This window comes from Falco cherrug, chromosome 3, assembly GCF_023634085.1.
Source record: "Falco cherrug isolate bFalChe1 chromosome 3, bFalChe1.pri, whole genome shotgun sequence".
Classification (NCBI taxonomy): Eukaryota; Metazoa; Chordata; class Aves; order Falconiformes; family Falconidae; genus Falco; species Falco cherrug.
The window spans coordinates 91,911,427-91,928,030 of record NC_073699.1 but is presented as its reverse complement, the minus strand read 5'-3'; the positions used below and the strand labels follow the sequence as shown (position 1 = coordinate 91,928,030).

Sequence of the window (16,604 nt, the reverse complement as noted above, 5' to 3'; positions counted from 1 at the left end):
ACAGAGCTATGCTTCTTCCACATACACAAAGGCAGTACAGCCCTACTGTAAAGATAGAAACAATAGTAAGGTTTTTTTGTCCTGGCCTTTCCTACACATTTTCCCCTCATCCCACATTAAAATGAAGCCTCCTTATTAAGATAGAGGAACACATGGAACTACAAAGACTTAAAGGCAACACACCTCACAAATTCTGTAGATTTATAAATCCTGCTCTCCTCCATCTCTCCTCTCAGTCCCACACATGCCAGAGGGAAAGCTGCATACACGCAAAATTTTAAACTAAAGGGAAAAAAAATCCAAACCTATCTGAACTCTTAAGAGTAATCTTTTAAAGGTTGGCTTTTTTTTTTTTAAAAAAAGATATTAGAGTTGGTAACTAGCCAATGCCATTTCCATAAATTCAAATTATTTCTTAGTGAAAGCAATTTTTAAAAGTTAAAATGACTCCACTGAAAGTCAACTGGTCAGGATCAAAGTTGTGACATTACTTCATTCAGCATATCGAATCGCTCACGAGATTTCAGACCTTCACTAGGAATGTGGGCTTGTACTTCCTTAAAAAAACCAACCACTCTAATTGATTTTTGGCCACCCTTTTCTTCTTCCTACCATCCAGGGTTATACATTGACCCCACCCTGTCCTTCAGCACACACACACATAATTTTTAATTATAGGGAGGTTTCACAAGGGGGACACTGTCAGTCATTAGCTTACACCGAAGTGCCACAGTCTCAGTGAACCAATAGACAAGAATACCTGAACTCTCCAGAGAGATCTGGAAGAAAAAACATTATATTTTTGCCTGGAAGCATGATTTAACACCAAAGTCACAGTACACACGTGGTAGAGAACAACAAAAGACACATCATTGAGGCCAAGTAAGACAGAAATTAAATACATCAGTCAGTACCTCAGACAGAAAGACCAGAGGGTCAGGGATGGAGAAGACAGCAGGGACAAGATCACTGCAGCGGTGTGCTGAGGGCACTCAGGAGGCAGGCAGTGATTTGGGAACACTGCTCCTCCCCAGATCAACTCCAAAGCAGCAGTCTCTTTGGAGCAGTACCTGTAAAAGCACACTGTATCTATTGCTTTGATTGTATATCCACACATTTACAGCACAGTATGCTCTTCTTACTAAAAGAAACAACACATGTAATCAAGTTCTGTCAGCTTTGCTTACCCTAGAGTGCTTCAGATAAAATAAATGCTTCCTCACTGCAAGATGAAGTGCTACTCAGCACAGCACAAGCATAAGCCCCATCAGGCAACCACCCTGAGCACCCTCCAGTCAGTCAGGGTACGTAGCCAACAGAGTTCACAGCACCAACCTTCTTATCCCAAGGTAGACACCTGCATTTGCTCAAACCCACCCGTGCTCTCAACAAACTAGAGGTTTCCCACTCACCCAAAAAAACTGCCTGGACAACTCACTCAGGCATAGAAACAGTGAAACAAGAAGGTTCCCACCCAAGGTGACAGAATCCATCACCAGCCATAGGGGCTCATACAAAGGAAACTTAATGGCTTCAATTAATTAGTGAAAGTTCACCATTACATTCTGAAGTCACACCAAGTAATTCCAAAAGGAACTCAAGCTACTTCACCAGTGTCAAAACAGTAAGCAGTATGCCCACCACTGCAAGTACTAGCTACAACATTAACTGATAGGTAAGTTACATATTTCAAATGCATGTGTGCACTCTCATTTCGTGCTTTACACACTTTCATGTTAACTAACATTAACTTAAACCATCATTTTACAGTTCATTCAGTTTGTCAAAATCAAAACCACAGCATCATTGCTTAGGGAATTTTAGTTTATTTTCAATTCAGCAGAACTGTGTTACACTTCCCGTTAACTGGTCAAGGCAGATAGACATGAGATCCTGAGATATGATTAAAACTGTCAGTTTGTGTGATAGAGCTGAATTGCACTGTAAAAGGAATTAACAGTCAGTATTTTTCCATCTAAGTTACTTTCCAATTTTAAGTAAGTCTGATCTCTCATACTGTTTAAACAAGAAAAGCAACATACAATGTAATGATTTAAAATTCTACCTATGCTTCACAAATAAAAAACTGCAGCAAAATAACGCATTTCCACAAAGGTTTTCTTTATAACATGACTAAATAGTGATCCAGCATAGCTGCAAGGGTCTGAAAGTACAAAGAATACCAACAGAAATGCAACAAGTGTCATTTTGGAGACATAGTATTAAAACTCCTATTTCACTCTTTAATAACAAAGAACTTCCAAATTAGCAAAAAATCCGCTTCTCATCTTAAAATGCAGGAGGACTGAAACAGTTGCACTATATATTCAACTATAAAGGACTGCAATAAGAACACAGGAACATCTAACGCTTATCAGGTGACCTTCAGAATTTTAAGAAATCAAATCCATGAAGCAAAACCACTGTTTTAAGTTTTCAATCTTTGATCAGCTACAAGTATAACTCTAAAGGGCATAAACTGAAGTTTAACTCTTAGTCATAATGACTTCCTTGCTTTTACATCTTCAGGAATAATTTTCCAAATTTATTTTACATTCAAAAATAAAATACATGCTACTGAGCCTGCAGACCTACAACCACAGAACCGCTGCTGCTGTTCAAAGGCCAGCCAGATTCTGAAACAGCCTGCAGTATCACTGCAAACATTAAGGGGAAAAAACTCAACAACTTCTAAGCAGAGTCAGTGAAGTTCTGCCAGTACAGACCAGACCTGAGCTTCAGCACAACACTTGACCAGTAACAGTCAAACCAGGACCAGCAAAGCAGCTTGTGGGCTGTCTCCTTAAGCATTGCCATGGAACACAGATAGCTCACAAAGCCACCTGGAAGATGGAAAAATATATTTTGCATGCAGGTCTGAAAAGTTCTGTATCCTTTTTATACAGTACATATTGTAGGCTTTTAATAATACTTTAATTTCAGAGGCAAACAGCATGCCAAAGTTTGGCAGGAATACATTGACAGACTACTACTGTGTAATCATGGCATCAAACCCACAATCATTTAGTTGTATGAAATCCAAAAAGCATAGCCAGAAATTTCAGCATTTCAAAAACAAGCCTGCTCCACAGTAATGTTTATTCTTTTTAGAGAGTGCTATCAGTGCTAAAGAAGGCAAGGACACCAACCAGCAGCCAAATATACAGTGGTTATTCCTTATCTTACTAGAAGATAAATTGTGAGAGGAAGCTACAGGTCACCACCAGTATCACTGACTAAGCCAGCCATTGCTAATGCACCAAAAGAGATCCCGCATGCGTCAAACAAATGTTATGAACAAAAGCAAACAAAATAACCACACCCCATGACAACATGCCTGCAATCTGACAAGTAGCATCCCAAACAGCCAGATGTTGTTTCCCAGTTTCAGAACAGCACCAGAAGAAATGTACACATAAGGACTACAGCAGCAATCAGAAGGGACTGCTGCATATCAGGGTAGAAGCATAAAAATCAGCAACAGGTTACGTATAGGAAGAGTCAGGAGTATTCCCTGCCTGACTTCAGGTTTTATTTCCTTCTAGATATAAATACCATCCTACACACCTTGGGAAAGGCTTATTGCCATTCATAAACTGGTAAACATTCAAGCTGTTTCTGGCATGGGTTCAGACATTATAGGATACAGCTAAGATAACTGTCTACTCTTTTCCAAGTTGCTACGTGTTTTCTGACTTTGGGGTCGGGGGGAGGGTGGGGTGGGCTAAGCTTCTATTGCGGTATGGTGACATGCAACCTCTAAGTGCCTATGAATACACATGACCAGTTACAGCAGATCTGACAGCTTATCTGTTACCACATACTTCAGCACTATCCTGGAAGGTGGAACTTTAGAGATCCGTATGCAATATACATAACACATTCAAAGAACATCATCTCCTCAGGAACTCAGAAGAGGAAAAAAAGCCAAGAGGCACATATTTAATAGTTATGCAGGTGTCATATGCAGCAGAGACAAGGTATCCTCTCATTACAGCAAAAGCACTCAACTAGACATTCAACGTGACAGATGTTTTTCCTTCTGCATTAGATTTCACCACAGGCTGTAGGAATTCTCCTGTGAGAAGAATTTCCAAGCAGCAATAAATGGGTCAAATGACAGCTAAAGCAAAGCCCTGCAGAAACCCTCCATAAAATCTGACTGTATCCTACCATATTTAATATCTACTCAGATTTTTCCAGAGCAAGCATAATTTCTTCTTGGTATTTCAAAGGTGTTCAAGCATAGCAAATACAGCACAAGCTAGTTTATCTACTTGGAAACTCCTTACAAAAAGCCAAGAGCTGTGGCATCCCACACCCAAGGCAAGTGCATTTTTTTTGGCTGATGTACCCATTGAATCACTGTATTTAGCTGAGCATCACTACAAATGTGTTGTGATATTGTCAACTTCTGACTGATCTGACTGCACGACGCAAGATGTACTACACATTCAGTGCAACAGCTGTCTCAGGGTACAGTATCAAATGATCTTCAGTGGTACTTGCCACCGAACTAACTGCAACCAGACCATAAAGTAAACAGACATGGCCTTAGGTTTAATTTGCTTACTGTCAGCTGATTTTCAGTTAAAGCAAAATTCATGTTTCCCACTTAAAAAAAAAAAACAAAAACACAACAAAACTTCAACAAGAAATACTCCTGAAGAAGGAAGCCTGCCTCCTGCCTTAGGTATACTACTTTGCAAATAAATGAAACAAAATTGTTGCAACATTTACATTGCATACAAGGAAGTTCAGTTGTGTAGACGCATGTAAAAAGCACAGGTGACAACAGATAAGCTGGCTTACAGTAACTTGTTTGGCAGGCTTTACAAAAGCTTCATTGTAGATTTAGATTGTCAAGTCTGTGCACACCCCAGAAACAGAAGCAGCTATAGGAACTTTTCAGTAATAGTTAAGAGGAAACTGGAAAGAATTCCACTCTTTCCCCTTACCTTCTATAGCTTTGCTTACTTGAAAATTTTGGCCATAACTACATCCCCCAGCTCATATACATATGACCCAAAGGAATTCTTTAGCTGAGGTCCTGAAAAAGTAATCCACAAATTCATATGAAAAAAGCAGGAGGTGACAAAATTAAGAAAAAAAATATTTTATTTTGCTCATTTGGCTAGAAAGCAACCAAAGTAGCAAGAGATTCAGAGCAAAAGAGAACACACACCTGTGAGAGGAAATTAGACATCTACCATGCTGCTGACTTGTTCTTGTGTTACTGTTCACATCGTGCTTCGAGGAAACCATGCTTTCCAAAATAAGCCCGAGTTGTGCTGCAACAGCATAGCAGAAAGAACTGGCAAGTTCGTAAGAACATATACTTAATCAGGACTCTACTCCAGACTCAGAAGTCTGAAGAAGCTGGGATAAACTTGCTAGAAATTATCAAGAGAGAAAGTGCTTCCTGGCTCCCAGACTAAGTGAAAGCGTAGGTGAGTGCGAAGAGATTTAGTCTCAGCACTCCAAAGAGAAGTAAGGTGTGGGCAACAGGAGGCACCATGAGGATGAATACCAGTACCACAACTGCACTGAAAAACCTTTCATTCAGCTTTATTGGATTACAGGGATCAGAGCGGTAACCTATGATGTGTTCTTCACAGGCCATCAGCAGGTTTAAGTACTCCATTTTCCTTCTTCTTCTGCATAGCTATCTATTTTCTAAGAAACTGACTCCCTTGTGCAGAAAGCTCAACAGACAAAAAGATATGAAAGAGACAATCAGAAGAGAAAAGACCAAAACTTAGTTGGAGAGGATGAACTTGCAGGGGAAAAAAAAAAGTTTCACAGGAGTTCTCTCTTCAGTTTGGATCAGCTGTAGGTACATAAAGAGGACACTTCAACTCTTTAAGAAACTTAGGAAATAGAGAAATATAGGTTCTCTCTACACTGAAAGTCAATCTTCATTAAATTAAAAAACCCACAAACAAAAAGAAATCCAAAGACTAAGCAAGTAGCATGCTGCTGGCAATGGGATATTCTGCTCTCCTTGTCAGTCTGGGCAGCAAGGGCAATAGTACCCTATGACTATCCACAGCGCTCAAGATAAGTGTTGCTAGGATGAAGTCAGCTTCCCAAACCCAAATTGAGTACCATGCTTCTATGTGTTTCATATCTTAGCACCATTAACATGAACTTTATGATTTTATTCTCCCTGGAATATTTTCAGTGTTTTATCTACTTTCACAGCAGGTACACATCACAGTACACAGTACCTTGTAATTCACTTGCTGTTCACAGTGGGTTTGAATCCACATCCTGTACACACCCTGTTCAAACACAAAGAATCAGATTGCCTACACTGGTCCTTGAGTCCCACCTACTAACTGAGCCAGGCTACCAGAACCTCCCCCTCCAGTAAGCAACCAGAGAATAGACTCCACTGGCAGTCACAAACATTGAGCAAGGGTGAGAAAAGACAGAAAGAAAAAAGGAAAGTTAATACATCAAGACAAACATGAACAAATCCTGTTACTTTTTATCATGAGTATCTTATAGCTCACTTATATTCAAACACCACCACTAACTGCACTATTCTGAAAGGCAATGGAATACACCTGGACTCCTCTGGGCAAGCGCACAGAGTGGCCAACATCCTGGACACCTGGCTCTTGGAGAAGACTAAAGCCCTACCAATCTGCACATGTTGCTGTGGAATATGAAACACAGATTAAAGAGAAAGGCACAGACCACGCACTTGGAGATTCCTTTGGTAAGGGGTCAATGCATTAGGTGAATTAGACTATCTGGTAATCCTCCTCCCCTCAGAGGGAGATCCAAGACAATCAAAATTCAGACATCCTCCTAAAAATCAGACCTCTTTTCAGATACTATTCTGGTCTCCCATTTCAGTATTTGTTATACTACTTTTCAATAAGATACCTTTTTCTCAAGTTTCTTTTTGGATGAAACTTAATAGAAACACTTGTATTTATACCCTGTAAAAGGAAAGAGCTGGAATTATATTTTAGGCAAGCTTGGGTTTCACACCACAGCCACTATTCATTCGCTGCAGAGTTTTACATAAGCCGCTTATGCCATCTTCTTACAATATGCAGGTGTTCAACTTCTCATACTGTGGAGGACTCTCAGAATCAAAGAAGTTTGTTGGAAAGGACCTCTGTGGATCATCCAGTCCAAGTGCCCTGCTCAAGCCAGCATCAACTAAAGCATATCACTCAGGGACATGTCCAGTTTGGTTTTGAATACCTCCAGGAACAGACCCTCCACAACTTCACTGGGCAGTCTGTTCCAGTGCTTGACCATACTCATAATTTAAAAGAAAACAATCCCAAAACCTCCAAACACCACACACCCTCTTCAAAATTAAATGAAGTTTCTTGTATTTCTGTTTGTGCCCAAATTAGTGCTCCTACATCTCTGCATCCTCTAACTAAGATAAGGATGTTCAACACGTCTGAAAGTCTCACTCAAGAGAACAACTGAAAGAGTACCTGGTTTCAGCCAAGACAGTATTTGTTTAAATGAAAAAGCAGCAATACTAATATTTAGCTTTAGCCCATTTCAGCAGACACTATCCTCCTATTTCTATAAAGAAAAGAAATTCTTTGGATTTTATCCTTCATCTGGCAAACCAGCAACTTCTCGGCGGTACAACGGGCTATAATGTTTCCTACACATGCCTTCCAGGTATACACGCACTCCCCAGTGACAGATTCCTACCTCAATACTTGATCACAATACTTTAAAAAAGCAACTTTTTAGAAAAGTTACTTAACTGTTTCCTCTACAACCCTTCTCCAAGAAAGCAAGTTCTTAGCCATAGAATATTGAAGAGCTTTATAGTAACATTCCATACCACCTATTCATTTTTATTTATTTTTTTAAAATACTAAGTCATGAGTCATGTTTTCTTACTACTAGTAGTTTGCCCCACAGAGTCTGTCTCGCTTGGTTTCACTCTCAACAGCCACATTTAGAAACACAACTCAATTCACAACAGCTGATCTTGCTTTCTCAGTATCTTCCCTGCCCCCCACCCCACCCCCCACCCCATACAGTCAGCCTTTCTCAAATGTAACATCTACATAAAACTTGCAGTACACATGTATAGGGGTTTGGTGTGTTACAGGCATTAGCAAAGGCCATAAGCAACTGATTGAACTTCTGATACCAGTAAGACAGAGGCAGAGCCCATATTCTAGCTACATCAACCAATTAAAGAGAGCATACTTGCATTTCTGCATGCATGCTCATTTGCCAGTCCTACTTAGACTTTATCTTAGCGTTTCGCTGAAAGTTCGGAGGCTGCTACTTTGTTTTGCCAAACGACAGCTGAATTTGAAAGACCTGCAGGCAAGGGGGTGCTAGTACTGCTGCTGTAAGAGCTCTCAAAGCCGAAACACAACTGCTTTCTCTATCTATACTATCTACGATTTGCAATAGCCTCTGGCCATGTATTGACACTCAAATTCAAGTGCATTGCTTCATTCAAAACTGAGCTTTATAAGTGCGTGTTGAATGATTTTTGTCTATAAACCTCCTACTTTACTGTCTCTTTAAGTAAAACTGACACAAGATACAAATTATTCACTCCTCATAATCCATGGGGAAAAGTAGAAACATCAACATATAACCTTGTCATTAGCCTCAGCCAGAGCATTTCTCGGTATTTCTTCAAGTAGTCAAATATCTAAATACTCTTACAAGCATCAGTGTATAGAAAGACAATCATATTGATTGCACTGCGATCAGACTTTCCAGAAAGATGCAACTTTAACAGACATTTAGTCACAGTGCCTAGAAAAAAGTCACGTCAAAGCACCACTTTAGTAGCTTCCCCAAATAAGAAACCAGACATCTCTGCATATCTAGAATTAAATTTGTTAGTTATACTGGTATTTGATTCAAATTTTTCCGATTTTTACAGAGTAATTCTTCAAGGTATAACATTTTGAAAATTCCAGCACATCTATTTTGCATTGTGAAAACACTCTTTGTAAGAACCACATTCTAGTTCTGTAAAAAATACTTCCATTTTAATACATAGAACAGGCCTGTTTCATTTGAAGTACCTTTCCTTAAATGAATAAAGTGCTATGCACTACCACCAGCAGCCTACCAGCAGACCAATACCTACATGACATTTCAGAGATGTTTCATCCATCCAACCACAGCAATTGCCTCATTCTGGAAGTCATTTTAGCAAAACAGCGAAGTGTGGTTTGTGCCGCTGCTGTGGCGTGCGAAAGGAGACAAGGGAAATCTCAATACTGCAAGAGGAGTATACAACACCACTGCCTATGTGCTTAGAGTCTCTTATCAGCAATGCAAGTGGTAGAATAATACTGATTTCTCTCTAACCCCATGGGTAAATGCAGAATTTGCAGAGGTTCATTTATCTGGTTTGATTTCATAGAGACCAAGATCAAGCCCTGGCTGCCAGGAAACTGTTTTCCTTTGTGACTTCACCACACACATAGCAAACTCCTATTATTTGGCCAAAGGTCAAAAATTTACCTTTCTGTCAGTAACACATTCACCCTCACAGAGAATTGTTCTTTTCACATCTTGTACCTAGAAGAGAAACAAGCCATGTGAACTGGTCTTGTTAACTGGTGCAGTAAGCTGGCACCATGGCACAAGCCTCTAGTCACTCACTATACAGAAGAACTCCTGCAGACAGCCCACCCTTTTCTGGTATCCTGTGAAGTCTTATGAATCCCATTAGAAGTCCATGAATCAGAAGTTAAAGCTGTGCCATATCTCCATGGTGTATTTCAACCAAAACCGCATCATCGGTCAATTGCCCCATTGTCAAGATATAGCCCTACCTGAGCTCATTTCTCAGTCACAGCAGAAACAAAATTCCATCTTTTGTCAGTGGAAAAGATGGACAATCCGGATGTTCACAGCTATACAGAAGTTCTGAAAAATAAAATGAGTTGTCCAGTTTCAACACTATGATTAAGCACACTTGCTGTGGCATCATCTCAAGTCAGAAAGGGCTGCCACAGCTCAAGCAGCACCTTGCTTGGCCCAAGAGTATTCTAAAGACAAAAGCACAACTTCTACACTTGCCTAAAATTGTCACAGCCCAGCTAGATCAGCACTTGCCTCCCACCTATCCTTGCTCAGGGACCAGGCCCTACGGGGCCTTAGTTCAGTAAATGCTCCCACATTACACTGACCACACACAAACCAAAGCAGGTTCCTTATACCATGCATCTATAGCAACCCTCTCTTAAAAGAAACTTGCTGTAGCAGAGGGGGGCAGGTCTAAATAAGGGGAGTCTACCATACAATTCTGTTCCATGTCTTCCTCAGCCTGAAGAGATCCAAGCCTTTATCGCTTACCTTGAAAGAGACCAGTTCTGAGGAAGAATGAACAGACCAACTCTCTTCAGTCAAGTAATTAAAGTAACTACCCAGGAAAGACAAAGCCTGAACTCCAGCTTCCACCTAAACATATTTATACAATTTACACATGGTAATTAAGTTTAAAAAACAGATGGCACTAGGACTTTCTCCCAGGAGGTAGGACATGCAAGTCTGCCCATTCACAGATAAGAAAGAGAATCCAAGTCTCCCATTTCTGGGTGAGGCTCCTCTCAATAAAACAAAAACTATCACATAAAAATAAAGGGACTCAAATAGGGGCAAGGAACAAGTACTGCAGTGACTTTCGTTAAAGTTCATCTAAGAAGAGAGGGATGAGGTTTCCTAGCAGATCTCAAAGTCACAGCAGAATAAAGGATCCCAAAAAAGGCCACCCTCAACACAAAACTTCCATCCTAAGCCAAGAGTTGGTACAGTCTTGTCACTCAGGCACCCAACCTCACTAACTTACTTTCAGGTACCCCAGGCCTTTACTAGCTCTGGTTCTCCACACGTTCCAACGCTAAATAATATATGTGACAAAGGTGAAATTAAGATGAAAGAGCTGCTCTGAAAACAGAAAAAACCAAGAGAACACAGTACTGAAAGAGCCAGGGCACTGTAGCTACAGGCCTCTAACTTACTATCTTTGATGAAGAAAAACATACTTCTGTCAACAAACTGGAAGACTGTTCAAACAGCACCAAAGTAGTCCTTGGGAAAGCTCTGACTGTCCTCTTGCTAAAAATAAAGATCAAGCAAAAATGTTAGTATATACAGATTATTAGTTTTTCCTCTTCTCAGACACAGCTGTATCTCCTTGTCAGACAGCCACCTGGAGGGCTTTCCTCAGCTTGCTACTGGCAGACAGTTACTAACCCACGGGAAGAGTGGGTGCCCCAAAGTGTTACAAGAACACGTGAGAACAGACATGATGAGGTAAAACATGAACAGCAGATGAATGTTCAAAGCACAGTGCAGATTCTCTTGGATAATAGATGAAAGCTGCTATGACACTATATTGTCTCTGGATTCGCTCCCTCACAAAAGGTCAGGTGGCTCTTCTAGTGTAAAAAGCATTGACAAACATTGTCTCAGGGTGAAAGAGCAACATGTTTGTTTTGAGCTACATGTACTTTCCCACAATGCCGATGGCCTTCTATACAATCCACACCAGCACCTCACAAGTGGATCTGCAAGCATACCAGGACAAGTCAAGAGTTGAAGGGGAAGATCTTCCATGTATGAAGCTGTCACTGATTAAACGAACACCACAAAGGAGAAAAAGCTGTTCTACTGGGATTCTAAGACGAACATTAATGCTTGCTATACAACACTACCTACTTAATAGGCTATACTAATCACAGAAGGTATACCCTCCAAGCAGAAGTCATTCAGCAGGTTCCAAGAGATAAGCCACATGCAAGCAGCGTAGTTTTGTCCAGGCAGTAGGCAACATTTGCATTACAAATAAGATGTTCCTCAAATATGACTAAGCATGTCATGGACAGCTTTCATTTAGCACCCACTTGCCAGCAAAAAAACAACAATGCAGACCTCTGTGGGGACAAACAATCTGACCAAATATCCAAGCTGCCTGTTAGGAGTGTAGCAGCACAAGGTACAAACTGCATATATCAACACTCCTGCAGGTCTCACCACATTAAAACTCACCACCAGCACATCTTTTTTCACAGTGCAGAAGCTGCTCCAAGGGAAATTGTGATTTTTCCTTCCATGCCATTTTTCTCCTGCACCTTCTTGCTCAAAACACCAGGACTCTGAGAGCATCATTATCCCTATGAGTAATACAGCCAAAAAAAAAAAAAAAGGGAGACTGCAATGAACGCACATGAATACAAAACAAGCAGCCTGGGGAGATGCTTTTGTCATCCATTCAGGTCTGGGTATAAAGCAGGTACTGACTGTAAATGAAGAGATCGGTGGCAAAAAGCCCCTCCGAGTGACAAGTCTGCCCAGATCATGCCTCACACCCGCACCGGTACCACCGCACCGCTGCCTTCACCACTTTAGACCACCAGGATGAAGGGCCCCAACACTGGCTTCTGCCTTTTCTAGGGGCGGCTCCTCTCTCACCGACGCTCACTTCACACCTCACCTTGGTACAGGTTTAGCTGATTTCTTAGCAATTCCTGGTAAAGGTTCCTATAAGACAGCCCAAAGCTGAGATGTAAAGGCGACGCACCACCCCTCACACGGAACACCTGGAGCCCCAGGGCGCGCAGCCCCGGCTGCCGTGGGCGAGGCCAGAGGGGGCCGTTACCCCGGGCCGGTCTCTCCGTCCCCAAAGCGGCCGGGGGCTGTCAGAGGGGGCCCCGGCACGAACGGCAGGGGGGAGGGGGCACCGGGCACGGGGTCGGCAGCCCCGTTACACGGCGCTGGGAGCGCGGGGTCCCGGGAGGGCGGGAGAGCCGTCGCAGGCGCCCGGCAGCCCCACGCCAAGCCCTCCGCCGGCACCGCTCCCACGCACGGCCTCGGTCACGGCTGCCCACGGGCCCCTCACGGCGGGACTCCCCCCGCGTCCTCCGCCACCGGCAGCCCTGGCCCCCCGCGCGGGGAGAACCCGGCAACGCGGGGAGCCCCCACCGTTACCTGCCCAGTGATGCCCGTGATGAGAGCCACCTTCCTGCCGTTTGTCTCCTCGCCATCGTCTGCCGGTGCCGCGGCGCAGGCACACGCCTCCGCCGCCGGCTGTGCCATCCTCCCGGCGGCGGCGGCGGGCGCGGCCCAGGTGCGGAGATAGCCCGGGGCGGAGGCGCGGCCGCCGGGGGCAGGCTCACGGCGCTGGGGGCGGGCAGGGAGAGGAGGACGCCTGCCGCCCCGAGCGCGGCTCGCACATGGGCTGCCGCCACCCGGGGGCTACCTCTGCCGCTCCGGCATTTCCGCGCTGGCCGGCTGCCCGCCGGCGCTCCCGCCCCGCCCCGCCCCGCTCCACTCCGCTCCGCCCCGCCCCGCGGCGGCCGCAGGTGCAGCCCCGCCGCCGTCCCGGCCCGGCCCAGCCCCGCGCAGGCGCGCGCCGGCCAAGCGGCCCGAGCTCACGCTCCGCTGTAGCCACGCCTCCTCTCAGTCTTGCCCCGCCCCGCTCGGACCCTCAGCCAATCAGGAGCCCCGACGCTTCCTTAAAGGCACAGAAGACGCAGCTCGCCGCCTGGCAGCGTCGGCGCGCAGGGGCCGAAGGTAGGCGCGGTAATTGGCTGAGAGCGGGCAGAGGGGGCGTGGCCTGCGCAGCGGCCGCCGCGGAGGAGCCGGGCCGCCGACTTCCTGACCGCGTGTCGAGGCGGTGCCACGTGAGAAGAGTTGAGCGGGCTGCGGCCCCGCTCGGGCGCCAGCGGCACGGGGAACACAGCGCCCCCTGCGGCGTGGAGGAGCCAGGTGGCCGCCCCCATAGTGCGCATTAACGCCGCCGCGACGGCCGGCGGAGGACCACTGGCCCCCGCGGCTCCCGCCCCTGCTGCCCAGTCGCCGGGGCCTACCGGCGGTGCGAGAAACCGAAGAGCAAACCGGCGGGCGCCCCAGCTGCGTCGGGCAGCTCCAGATCAAAACTGTCTTCCTGTGAGGCACAGGGCTCTCCAGCCATCAGGGGGGCAAAGCTGGGCCTCCTCAGCTTTCTCACTTGCAGAGACACTCGTTTATAAACGACCCCAATGCTTCTAGAAAAGGCATTTATGATAAATATTTCTTCTTTTGACGAACACTGGACTGGCACCCTCTGTTGTGGAGGCAGCATAGCGCTGCAGGGAAGAAGGGGCCTGCCCCATACCTCACTGTTAATCCCTGAAGGCCATCGTACCATGTTCCTTCACTGTATGCTTCTGTGGTGGGACCTCTGCATATGCAGACAATTGTAGAACTATAATTTTAATATTATTATGGCTTATTACAGCCTGCGGTCAAAAACTACTTGGTGTCATGGAAAGCCCATCATAACTTACAAGGAAAAAGGAGTTGGGAGCACACTGCCTGTCAAGTGGAACCGTACTCTAGAATCCCGAATGCTTTTTTGCACGCAGCTCCCCCTGCTTTCAGTTTAAATCCCCTTGTTGCAGCCTCACAGTCTGTGATGGAATAGAGAAACTATTACATCATGGTTCGTCAGTTGCAAGATGTCATCCCAATCCTTCCATTTCTGCATCTTGTTTCGGAAGCCTTTTGCCAGGCACACGCAGTTTTATGAAGTTGCCAACACTGGCTACTGCTTTGGCAAACTGATTTCATTCCACTAGTGATTGCTTTATGGGTGTAGTATCTCAGATTCGAAAGAGAAGGTATGCCCCAAATGATATGAATGTCACTCAGTTTTAAAACTACACTGGAGACATGAAAAGACATAAAATTCTGACAGTTTCAGGACTCCGTACACCAGAAAAAAGGCACAGAACATATTTTTGTTTTAATATTTAGGATTTTAGATTAGAGGCAATTAGGAGCAAGTTTTCTTTATTTACTTATTTATATAGCTCATTCCCTCTTTTGCTAGAGCAGAGCTGCATAAAGCAATGCATGAGCTACAACATTAAAAATTGACCTTTATATTGCCAGATAAGCCTGTCATTTCTAGCTTTTTCTGGCAGTCCATTAAATGCACTCCAAAGTAAAGCTTACTTGCTTTCTGTGTTCTGCTCCAGAAAGCAGTGAGTAAGGCTGACAAGTCAAGTCCTGAAGCAGGTCTAGAAGAAGAACCTCCATCACTGGGGCCTTCGTGTGCAGCTACCAGGCTTTTTTTCCTCACTTTCTCCAGAGAGATGTTCTGCTACCCCAGTTGTCCAGTATCCTACAAGAACTATTTTTCAGATATAGCATTCTTCTTGACTGTTATTCCCAAAAGCACTCCACCTGTGGGGGGAAGCCAGGTCACACCTTTCATAACTCGTCTCATTAATCAAGTTCATCAGTTGAATGACCACCTTGTCCTATGACTGTGCTCTCAGGTGACAGGCACCTTGGTCCCTTCCCCTTTTAGCAAAATGGCTTTCCTTCCTACCCAGCATGTGCATTCCTGAGTGATTCAGAACAAAAAACTCTGCAATCTGGTCATTTTTGCAGGGGGAGCGTCTAAACCAGACTGAGCTGAAAACACTTTAGCAGGGTTCATACTTGTATTTTTGGTCAATAGTAACACTAGAAACAGGCAGGTGAAGCCAGACAGGATGTAGACCAGTTCAGGTTCCAGCTGACTGAAGCAAAAAAAAAAAAAGAAGAAAATAAAAAGCTTTTAACTTGTTTAAATTTCTGTTCCATTTATAAGTTTGGCAGTGGTAGTTGCAGACACCATTAGCCAGCTACCATAATCCTGCTAGGTCTGCCCCTGGCATGCATTGGGGTACATTCCAGGTTTGACTCACAAAGACCGTTCTGTCACCAACATTTTCCAAGGTACATTTGTAGAAGAGACTGAAGGCTCAATTGTGGCACAGGTACTAGATTTTACCTAAGTTGCTCTGGTGTCGACAGCAATTTATGACAGACGGCAGCTGAAAACTGGACCAGCAGCCCCCAGGGACCCTGGGATTAATATTCACTCTGAGCGCTAGCCTGCACTAATGTCTTCTTGCTGCCTCCAGCACCTGTACCCTTGCATGTGCTACCCAACTTAAAGCTATGTCTGCCCACACCATAATCACTTTTTCACACGTCTGTGTGGACCTGGCTCTAGCCTCTAAAACTGTCAAGGAGCTCACGTGAAGAGGAGACAGCAGACTGACACACACCTGCACCTCCAGCCCCCTTGAATCCCTGTAAGAGGGGACTCTTGTGTGAGCATGGGTGTCCAGTAAAAGTTTTATGCCCAGTGAATAAACAGACGGACAAACTCTGAGGAGAAAAAAAGAATAGTATGTCTGGCGATAACTTTAAAGCTGCCACTCCAAAACTGGGGAGAGAGAGATATGACAGATGTGAAGAAATTTGCTTCATGGTGGTGGATAAAAATGTGTATCACAGGGGAAGAAGGATGGAGAGCGCAGCTGATTGAAAAAGTGGTTAAACAAGGAAATAATGGAAAATGAACAAGGAGGAAGCAGAGAGGGAAAATTAAAGAGAAAATAAATGTTGCTGAGTGTAAGGAAGAAAGGAATGATAGGAGGAAAAGACTGAAGTGTATTAGATTACAAAAAAATACCATCTTATATGTTAAGGGAAAGGAAAAGAAGCGACAGCATTCACACCCCAAAATTTTGTTACATTCTAATACCACATACATTGCAATCCCAATGGTCTCAATGTTTGAATGG

General features: G+C 44.2%; 1 protein-coding gene across 2 annotated transcripts in view; it reads right to left on the bottom strand.

The window, feature by feature from the left end:
- GMDS (GDP-mannose 4,6-dehydratase) overlaps positions 1–13,344 on the bottom strand; it is a 426,883-nt gene extending 413,539 nt beyond the window's left edge. The window contains exons 1-2 of one of the 2 annotated variants that reach the window (XM_055704690.1): positions 12,967–13,344; positions 12,028–12,152 (exon numbers count right to left, since the gene is read on the bottom strand). In XM_055704690.1, the coding sequence (XP_055560665.1) occupies positions 12,028–12,147 (120 nt within the window). In that variant the 5' untranslated portion in view covers positions 12,148–12,152; positions 12,967–13,344. The remainder of the gene's footprint in view (positions 1–12,027; positions 12,153–12,966) is intronic. The other variant, XM_055704691.1, reaches the window with a different exon arrangement.
- Between the last annotated feature and the right edge of the window lie 3,260 nt (positions 13,345–16,604).